We start from the raw sequence: 11036 nt of genomic DNA on the forward strand, positions 1-11036 counted from the left end.
TCCCTCCCTCCCTCCCTCCGTCCCAATATGACCACAGCATCCATAGAGTGATTCCTGGTGGATCCAAACTGCCAACCTTTCAGTTATCAACACGACATGTTACACACCATGCCACAAAGACTCCTCTGTATAACAGTCACAGCCTAGGAACCCCTATGGGGCAGTCGTACTCTGTGATGTGGGGCTGTCACAGCTGTCACTGATTCCCCAGCTAGGGATTTGGGGTTTTTTTCTAGAGGGCTCACTCACTTAACACCAGGCATTGTTTTAAGACGTTGCATCTATTAGCTAATTTCATTTTATGTTGACTCTCTGAGCTGGGACCTTATTTATTATTCTCTCCATTTTACAGATGGGAAAGCTGAGGCTCAGCGAGGCTAGGCAACTCCTCCCAAGTCATTCAGTGATGGAGCAGGCCTTGAACCTGAGCAGTCTGAGTCCAGATTGCCCTTCTATGACCCTGTAGGGGCCTGAAGCCTCCTCAAGGCTTTTGCTTCTGACATAACGGAATTCCAAGCAGCAGGAGGCAAGGAGAGGCATTTGTTGGAAAAGGAATCAGATTCCATGCAGGGAACTGGCAAGAAATAGCGCTGATTGGCTGCCTGATAAGGATGGAATGGGCTTTGGAAAACTTCACACTATTCCTTAAAGAAAACATGCGATGTGACCTCCCATAAATGATGAGAACTACTGCGAGTATCCCGTGTTTGTATCGCCTTTCCATTTCCACTTTGTAGACGCTCCCTCGGCTGGAGGTGGGCTCAAAGCTGGCCGCACGCAACTTTCCCAGCCCTCTGAGAAATAGGGCACTGCCATTTTCAGCAAGCACAAGAAGGCTGTGCTGCTTGGAAAGGCTATTAGCTCATGCTTCACAATTGGTTTTATTGTTATTGAAGTAGGAAAGGAAGTCCAGGAAGGTTAAATAAGATTTGCCAAATGCCACGGTGCCAGACCATTCATTTATCATCTTTGATAGGATTCTGATCAAACTATTCCTCAAAAGTGGTAAATTCCCTGATTTGGGACCCCCCATACCAAATTATTACAAAGAACCCCATCCTTAGACCAGCATTACTGTCACCCCCTGGGAGTCTGTTCACTCCAAAACCTAATCCATTTCATCTCATAGCAACCCTGAGGATAGATGACAATGATCTCATGGCATTTCCCAGGCTGTCATCTTTTCAGAAGCAGGCTCTTTCATCTTTCTCAGTTGGTGGATTCGAACCTCTGACCTTTTGGTTAGCAGCCAAGTGCTTTAACCACCACACACACCATCAGCACGCCTTTGCTCATTTATTTGTTGTTGTTGTTGATACATCCTATCAAGTAACTCTCCAGCAGTTTTTCAGATGCTCTATGTAAATCACATGGGTTTTGGAGCAGGTAGTGGATTTGGATTGCCTGTCTTTGTGTTGGCAGCGCAACTCCTTACCCCCTAAGCCACCAGAGCTCCCTGGTCATTGCCATAGGAGAATGTAATTCACTTCAGGGACTGGGGGAGGCAGCAGTTTACCAAGGAGAGCACACTGCCCTCTGGTCTGCTGGATGGGCAGGAGTGGAACCCCTCCTGCCTGGAACTGGAGCTGGCTTGACAGCAAAATTGCATCTCATTCTCTATAAAGGAGAAGCAGTCGCTCACGCGAAGCATTTGCCTCTCTATTAACTCAGGGCTCTTGTTTTTAGCCGAAGACCACTGAACTCTTTCTAAATGAAACACTATGGGCAATTCCAATGGACTCAACAAGGCAGTGCCTTGTGTTTTGGGTGAAGTGGAGAGAGGGAAGCCCCTTGATCCACCCTGCCCTGTCTGCCTTGGTAGACTCAAAAGTGTGCCCCTAGGACCTGAGAGGCCTGGAAACACAGAATAGAGAACACCCTGTGAAACAGAGGCCTGCCTCTCATCTACATCATTTCTATGTATCCCCACACACCCACCCACCCCATGGTCTATAAGCCCTACACGTGGAAGCCCTCCAAGGATTTCAGCTTTATAGTTCCCCTCTGAAGCTGAAGGGAATGTGTGACAGACACCTGAACAGGACACGCCCAGTGTGTGGTGTTGCTGAAACAGGTATGCATCACAGCAGCACAAGAAGGGGACTTTTCCCACCTCACAGTAGGCAGGAATACTGTGATATGCCTACTTATGAAGGGACAGTAGGGAGTTGGGCTCTTAACTCAAAGATTTAAACCAGACCCTTTCTGGTGGTTTAAATCCATCTACCAGCAGCACTTCGGGAGAAAGAGGGTCAACCTCCCCTGCTCGCTCCCCTGCCCCAACGAGCAATATGAATCTGACTGACTCAATGGCGATGCGTTTTGATGAGCACAAAGGGAACTTGAGTTCTTTTGTTTTCTCTCACTCCTCTTTGCACTAGAAACACAAGGAAAGATATACATACTCCTAGGTATGGATGTCAGCTTGAGGACTAAGGTGCACCTGATTCAGGCCATGGTCTTTTCCATCACTTGCTATGCATCTGAAAGATGCACAATGAATAAGGATGACAGAAAAAGAATTTATGCCTTTGAGCTGTGGTGTTTAAGAGTACTGAATAGCCCAATAACTAACGAAAAAACAGGTATGTCTTAGAGAAAGTGCAGCCAGAGTGCTCCCTAGAAGCAAGAAAGACAAAGCTTCGTCTTGCATATTTTGAGCATGATCCTAGGAAAGGCTATTTCCTGGAGAGGAACTTTATGTTTAGAAAGGTACAGGGTCAGTGAAAGATAGTTAGATCCTCATTCAGATGGGCTGACAGTGACTGCGGCAAGTGTCAGAGATGGTGAGGATGGCACAGGATAGGACAGGGTTCAGATCTGTTGTTCCTAGGGGCGCTGTGAGTCGTACATGAATTGATGGAACCTAACAACAATAGGCATGGAATGGGAATCCCAAAACAATTGTCCTCATGGGAAACCTATACATAGATCAAGAAGTGTGTGTCAGGGTTGTATCCTTTTCCCATACTTTTCAGTCTGTATGCTGATCAGCCCAAATCTGGATTCTGTGAAGAAGACTGTGTCATCATTATCAGAGGGAGCTCACTTGTTCATCAACTCATTAATAACCTGTGTTATGCAGATGACTGACCCTTCAGTGGGTTTTTTAAGGCTGTAAATAGTGTGGGAGGAGATTGTCCATCTTTCTCTCTCAGAGAAACTGGTGGATTCGAGCAGCATGCCTCTGGGATGACAGCACAGTTCCTTACCACTATGGCCACTAGAGATTAAAAGCACTAAGAGCAAGAGTAATTTGGGCTCAATGTGAAAGCATAACTTAGAAGTTGCTCTTTGAACAAGTTCTCCAGGGATGCTTGCTTGCTTATAAACTTCCTAGCTCCACGGGTCAGCATGAAGCACAGCCTGCTGGGACAGCCCACGGGACACCCAAGAGCTGGCCACCCAGGCAGACCAGCCTACATCGATGTGTTTCCCAAACACCCACTCACCTTCACTCCCAGTGCTTCTCCAGAAATGACAGTGATGGTCACGCCATTCGCGCTGGGTTTTGGGATGTCTTTACTCTTTAACTCCTGGTACTGGGGCTCCACCATCTTCTCAGAGCTCCTCAAATTCACCCACAGCTGGAGGCAATGGGTCGGCTCCTCGGAGCATGGCATCTCAGCGTGCAGGATGCCCCGGCCTGCTGTCATCCACTGCCATCCCAACAAGAAGGCAAACGTAAGTCTGCAGGTGTCACAGTTATGACCCCTGCGCAAAGCGAGCCTCCAGAACGTCTCGAGAGGTAACAGACAACACAGATGATAGGCAACCTTGTAGGAGGCCTTTCCAGTTTTCCCAGTGCTCCCCAAACTTCTACATATAAAGTCACAGCATCTGAACTGAAACCTCTCACAAATGAATCCCTTCCTGTGTGCCCTTGAGCCTTTGTCCAGGTTTTGGAGGGAGATCATGTATTGGAGGGTTCTTTGGGGGTATGCACCTGTCAGAGGTGGAAACTGGACAGGGCTCCCGAGAGCCAACACGGACTGCAATGAGAGGGGAGAGAAGTGGGAGTATGGAGAGACTCCTACTTAACTGGGATTTTGAGATATGGAATTGACTGGGTAGAAGACCTCTAAAGGGACTGAGAGGTCAAGGCTAGAGCATGGGAGGAAGATGAGATGTGCGTGGGTCCGCAAGCTGAGGGCGAGGATAGCGACGAGTGTGGGCAGAAGGAGCCAGGGTGTAGGACATGCGTTCGCGCGTGTATGCATCCTCCCGTACCTTAACCCCAGACTGTACCTGCAGATCTCCTGGGTTCAGAATACCCGTGTGTCCACAGAAGTCTTCATGGGCTATGCTCCCTCCTTCCAGGAGATAAGAGACCTTTATAAAAATAGAAGGAAACAACAGATGGGGTTGAGTGGCTGTGCACCACCAGACACTTTTCCTAGAGACAGAGCTGAGAACAGTGTCAGGAGCAGACAGTGGCAGACACCGAGGGACTGCATCTCCACGGAAGGGGCTATGAGGAAGGGACAGTGCAGTGGCAGGCGCACCCCAAAGGTGCCAGGGCTCCAGGCTAGATGTGAGGTGCTTTCACTGGTTCCCTAAGCCCGATGGCAGGCAGTCCTGTCCCTGAGGCCCTGAAGCTTTGAGTGTCAGATGGCAGCTGACACTCTCATGCTGCCACCCACCAGCTGATGTGGGGGACCCGAAGGGAGCATGTTTCTGACATCAGCCAGCCTCATTGCGAGTGCATGTGAACTCTGTCACATGAACTCATCCAATGCCAGTGTTCCCAGGGGTGTGTCTGCACTGGCCCTCAACTCCAAAAGAGTTTGCAAGAAACACTGTGTGTCTTTACAAAGATGTGTGTCCATATCTGTGTTGTCCAGCAGCATAGCCACTAGCCACATGGGGCTGTTTTGGCCTAAATGAATGAGAATGAAATAAAATGAGACCGTTCACTTTCGCAGGCTGGCTAGCCACATTTTAAGCCATCAGTGGCCGTATCTTTCTCCCACAAGGCACTATGTTCCCAAGGCTCCCATGAGTGACCAGTGGCAACTCTACTGGACAACCATAGAGCAAGTCCATCTTCCTGCCACATTCCACTTGACAGCACTGACCTACATAAACCACCAACACAAACCTCACTTCTGGTGACCCACACACACTGGGTTTCAGAGGCTATAAATCCTTCCAGGATGAGATTGCCCATCTTTCTCCTGAGGAGTGGCTGGTGGATTTGAACCATCCATCTTCCAGTTAGCATTCCAACACAATAGAGGACAGTTAATAACATTCTCATATCATCATGTATACTACTATGTGACTGCTTAAAAGGTGATACTGATTTTTATCTAATTGACAAAGGGAGAAATCACACATTATATCATCCACAGAGTGGGTTATAAAACAGCAATTTTACTTGAATGCAACAATGTGGGAAGATGGGTTTATTTTTTTAACATATTGTATACAGTGAGGCTATGCTAAAATATGAATAGTAGTCAGCTCCAGATGGTGGAGCTGCTGGCACATCTTCTAATCTTCTTCCCACTTTTCTGAGTTTGTAGCTTGTCCATTGAGCCTTGCTTGTTGTCATTGTTCTGAAGAGCAAGGATGTCAGTTTGAAGACTAAGGTGTGCCTGATGCAAGTCATGATATGTTCAGTAGTTTCCTAGGCATCTGAGAGTTGAAAGATAAAGAAGGAAGATCGAAGAAGAGCCAATGCCTTCGAATTATGGTGTTAGTGAAGAGTATTGAATAACCCAGAGACTGCTTAAAGAACAAACAGATCTGTCTCAAAGGAAGTACAACCAGAGTGCCCTTTGGAGACAAGATGGTGAAACATTGTCCCTCTTTCTTTGGGCACATCTCAGGAGGAACTAGTCTTTTGGAGAGAGGCATTGTGCTGGGAAAGGTTGAGTGAGGATGGTGCAGGATTAAGCAAGATTCAGATCTGTTGTTCGTAGCATTACTATGATTCGTAGTGGACTTGACGGCACCTAACAGTAATAACACCACAATGGCCATTTACTTTTTACAAGTGAAATAAACACCTTTTCCCCCCCTCCTATTTGGGAATAAAAACTTAAAATAGTGCCTCACATCAGTGAACAAGCACACCACACTTTTCTTCCATTCAGGCTCCGGAGAATGCTTGTTCCCTATTTACATGACCTGGACCGGGACAGGGGGCCCCCGGGGGTTGTATGAGTCAGAAAAATGATTCCATGTTGTTCGTGAGGACACGGGCATTCTGACTTTAACATGAGTTGCAAGGTGGCCAAGACCTGTTGCTTTCACGCAGGACACCCACTCCGGAAGGGGGAGAAAGTACCAGAGACCCCATACAGTTAAGGGGATGAGCAAAACTGCTTCCGAACTGCAGTCAGCCAGCCTGCCTATAAAGAATGGTGTCTAAAATTGCTTGCCTCGTTCCGCTGCACATGCATCTTTAATTATTTTAATTGCATAATAGAGGCAATTTTCGTTCTGTTTGGGTCCAAGCTTCCATTTGGTTTTCCAAACGCCTCGCTTTCAAATCAGATTCTTTTCCATCCGCACATACTTGTCAGCTCTCAGAGCCCACTGTTGTTGGTAGGCGCCACTGAACCGGCTCCAACCCAGTTACCAAACCCTGCCCGCTCCTGCTCCTTCATCCCAATGTGCTGTGCCGAGCCCATCTCTGCAGTCTCTGTGTTGGTCCATCTCATCGAGGGGCTTCCTCGTTTTCACTGACCCTCTACTTTGTCAGGCACTATGTCTCCAGGGACTGGCTCAAAGTATGTGAGCTGAAGTCTTCCATCATCGCTTCCAAGGAATATCCTGGCCGTCTACAGTATATTTCACATTCTTTGCTTCGACTACAATTGAAAGAACCACATTCGCCTTCACTGTTCTTATTCATTGTCTACTTTTCACATGCCCGTGAGAGGTTTGAAAATGCCATGGCCTGGGTCAGGCACACCTTAGCCCTCAAAATGATATTTACTCTGTCAGTCATGAAGGAAGGGTTCATGACAATAGGGAAGTTAAAACATGTTCCTGTCCCCTGTCTTTCCAGATCTCAGCTGGATGCTTCCCATTTCCTTTACCCACCCCTCCCTTCACACACCAAATTGTACAACTCTAGGACTTTCCCCCCCACCCATCCTCACCCCTCTGCTCCCACCTCTCCTCCTTGGATCCTCATACATATTTTACTAGTTATCTTTCTATTTCTACAATAATGGTTTTGTGCAGTATCTGTCCTTATAAGATTGAGTTAGTTCACTCAGCATAATGCTCTCCAGCCCCTCTCCAGTTATGTAGTAATATTCTAAATCATTGCTTCTGAGTGCTGCATAATATTCCATCGTGTGTGCGCACCACAATTCCTCAATCCATTTGATTACAATTCCTTAATCCATTAGGTTGTGGCTGGACATCTGAGCTGTTTCCATGTTCTTGCAATGGTGAATAATGCTGCTATAAACATTGGTGTACAAGTCTCCATTTATGCCTCAGTTCTCATTTTCTCGGGGTATATTCCAAGCAACAGAATAGCTGGGTCATGTGAAATTCTTATGTTCAGCTTTTTGAGGAAGCGCCAAACTGCCTTCCAGAGTGGTTGTACCATTGTGTAATCCCATCAACAATGTTTTCTTTTTTTAAGATCACTTGTTCTGATTTACATACCAATTGGAAAAACAAACTCATGTCCTGATCATGTTCATAACCTAGAGAATGCCTGTGCTTTCCATTAAAATCCCACCAACAATGTATACGAGTTCCTATCTGGCCACATCCTCTCCAACATTTATTGCTTGCAGTCCTATTAAACTTTGCCACTGCTAAGTGAGATGGAGTGAGATGGTATCTCATTGCGGTTTTGATTTGCATTTCTCTTATTTCTGGTGATTTTAAGCATTTCTTCATATGTGTGTTGGCCATCTGAATATCTTCCTCTGTGAAAAGTCTTTCCATCTCTTTTGTCCATTTTGTAATTGGGTTGTCAGTCTTTTTCTTCTGGAGGATTCTATAAACTTTTTACATGAGACCCTTGTCTGAGATAGTATTGCCAAATGCTTTTCCCCCCCAATCAGTAGGTTTTCTTTCCAGCCTGTTGGGAAGAGCTTTTGATGTGCATAGGGATTTAATCTTTAAAAGGTCCTATTCATCAATTTTATCCTCTCCTGGTTGTGTATTTCTGGCTGTATTTGTCAGCTTTTTTTGTATCGTGGGCTAGGCCTTCTAAACTTGGTCCCACTTTGCCTCTTATGTTCTCTATGGTTTGGGACTTTACCCCTACCTTTTAGCACTTTTAAAAGGCCACAAGCAGTAGATGAGCTCAGTGCAATACTACATTTGGTTTCGTTACTGCTGCTTCTGTGAGCATTAATTGCGGATCCATTAACTAGAAAATCTTTGTCCATTTCAATCTTTTCTCTGTTTACCAAAATGTTGCTTATTGGCCCAGCTATAAGGATTTTGTTTCCATATGTTAGGGTACGTTGCTCGTCATCAGTAAGGGATTCAGTCAAATCTTCTTCACTGAAAATGTGTCATTTTCCTCTAATTCTAGTCCCACATTCTTCTCCATATCTTCTCTATCTTCTCATATTATTGACAGATTAAATAGTATGATGAAAACATACAGCCCTGACACATATCTTTCTTAAATTTTAACCACACAGTATCCCCTTGTTCTGTTCAAATGACTATTTCTTGATCTATGCACAACTTCTGCACTTGACACAATTGTTTTGGAATCCCTATTCTTCAAAATGACGTCCATAATTTGTTATGCTGCACACAGTCAAATGCTTTGTATAGTAAAAAGAACACAAGTTAACATCTTTCTGATTTTCTTTTTTTCAGTTATGATCCATCTGACATCAGCAATGATTCCTTTGTTCCATACCCTCTTTTTAATCTGGCTTGAATTTCTGGCAAGTGTCTATTGATGCACTGTGCCAGCCATTTTTTAAGTGACTTTGTTGTTGTTGTTAGGTGCCATCGAGTCAAATATGACTCCTAGCGACCCTCTGATTGACTTTATCAAAGCTGTACTTGCATAAGACATAAATGACATTGTTCAATAGTTTCCTCATTCCTTTGGGTCTTCTTTCTTTAGAATGGGCACAAATCCTGATCTCTCCCAGTTATAAAACCAAAAGGGAAGCACACACTCAGCTTTCTTGAGCTGAAAGAACTGAAGGCAAAAAATAAGCATTGAGTCACAATAGTAAAGGATTTTATGGGCAAAATTGTGAATGACTCAAAAATACTGAATGGCTCAGAAAGCATTAGGGGAAGTAGAGAGGAATCCACAGAGTCACTGTACCCAAAAGAATTGGTCAACGTTCAATCATTTCATGCAGAAGCATAACAAGGCCCCACGGGAACTTCCAAGGGCTAACCATCTAAAAATATGTCAGGCTACTTGAAAAAGGAGATTGTGGTGACCATGACTCACGTAGAGAGGAAAAACCTAAGTGAATTCCAGGAGAGATTGTAGGGGTTTTTCCCCCTTCATGTTTTATTTTGGGGAGCTATTTCAACACTGGTCCATTGTAAATACCTGTCACTGTGTAATAGCAACAACAATAGAATTTGATACTTGATACACCAAGACACTGCTGGTCAGGTTATAATACAAAGCAGACAGAAGATACCTTCTATGGCTATCATGAGACTGTTGTGCATAGGGTTTCCCAAGGCCTGTTATTTCGGGCGGGGATGAGTAATCCTTCTCCCTAATCTGCCTTAATTTAGATGCTCAGCTTTGGAGCAGTCCCTGGCATTGCCTCTGAAAATCTGCCAGAGGGCCAGCTATGCCTTGCTTCCAACTCGATGGCATGTAACATCAACAACAGCATGATGTTTAGTGTCTTATGATCCATGTATCCTCTGAGCCTATGCTTTTCTTGAATTCTTCATTATAGTCACGGCTTTTTGTTTGCTGATGTCTATGGCAGAGAGGCTCAGCTCATTCATCCTGCTCAGAAATCTAACCCTGAACCCAAAGCAAAGAATTTGCATACAATTTAAAACAGCTTGTATTTTTCTTTCCTTTTCCTATACCACCCACAGACCCATGTCGAAAGAGGAGAAAAAGTAAATTAAAAAATTTTATATTGGTTTCCATATTTAAAAAAAAAATACCCAGATAGACGATAGTAAATATACAAAAACTTGTTTAATGTATATACTGCACACTGGTGAACTTTTAGTATTGTATAAATCCCAACTCAATAAAGTGGTTACAATGCACAGAAGTGATAAATATATCCTTGCAAATCATTGACATGAACATGGTGTATGTTATAGTATATAAATCATAGCTCATCAGATTTGTTAAAAACACTAAGAAGATAAAATCACATGAGTGGTTATCACTCTCCTTAATGATAGCCTCAAGTGGCCATCTTTTGAAAGATGAAAGTGGGCATAAACCGTGACCGGAGATCAGTTTCTGGGACATTCTGCAACCATGTCGTCGGATATATAGTTTGAAGTAACCGAGAGAAATAGTATGTCCTGCTGTACATTCCAGTGAAATGAAGAAAACAGATGCGAGAAGGCCCAAGCAGTACAAGACCGGGTGGAAAACCTAGAAATACCAGCTTAGGTAGCAATTCAGGATCCTCCCAACCCAAAGCTGTGGCTGTTGCTGCATTGAGTCAAGTCTAACTCAGACCAAATCTACAGCATGCCAAAACCATCCCACAAGGCATCTCTCTCCCCTCTCCCCCCCCTCCTCTCTCTCTCCCTCCCTCTCTCTCCCTCTCTCTCGCCTTTCTCTCGCTTCTCTTTCTCTCTCTCTCTCTCTCTCGTTCTGTCAGTTTCTTGGTAACTTGGTCTCTCTCTCCCCATCTTTGTCTCTTTTGGTCTCTCAGAGTCTCTCTCAGTCTCTCTCTGACTCTGTCTTTTCAGTCTCTCTCACTCTTTCTCTCGGTGTTTGTCTCTCTCAGTGCCTATTGGTCTTGCTTTCGGTCTCTCAGTCTCTCTCAGCCTCTCGGTTTTGGTGTGTCTCTCATATTCTCTCTCTCCCTCCCTCCTCTCCTCTCTCTCTCCCTCTCTCCTCTCTCTCTCCC

General features: G+C 44.9%; 1 protein-coding gene across 1 annotated transcript in view; it reads right to left on the reverse strand.

Moving 5' to 3' along the window:
- PIR (pirin (iron-binding nuclear protein)) overlaps positions 1 to 11036 on the reverse strand; it is a 113633-nt gene that overhangs the window by 74418 nt on the left and 28179 nt on the right. The window contains exons 4-5 of the mRNA XM_006892393.1: positions 4249 to 4332; positions 3453 to 3659 (exon numbers count right to left, since the gene is read on the reverse strand). Of these exons, the coding sequence (XP_006892455.1) occupies positions 3453 to 3659; positions 4249 to 4332 (291 nt within the window). The remainder of the gene's footprint in view (positions 1 to 3452; positions 3660 to 4248; positions 4333 to 11036) is intronic.

Source organism: Elephantulus edwardii, unplaced genomic scaffold (genome assembly GCF_000299155.1).
Source record: "Elephantulus edwardii isolate Elephantulus edwardi_28Jun2011 unplaced genomic scaffold, EleEdw1.0 scaffold00115, whole genome shotgun sequence".
Classification (NCBI taxonomy): Eukaryota; Metazoa; Chordata; class Mammalia; order Macroscelidea; family Macroscelididae; genus Elephantulus; species Elephantulus edwardii.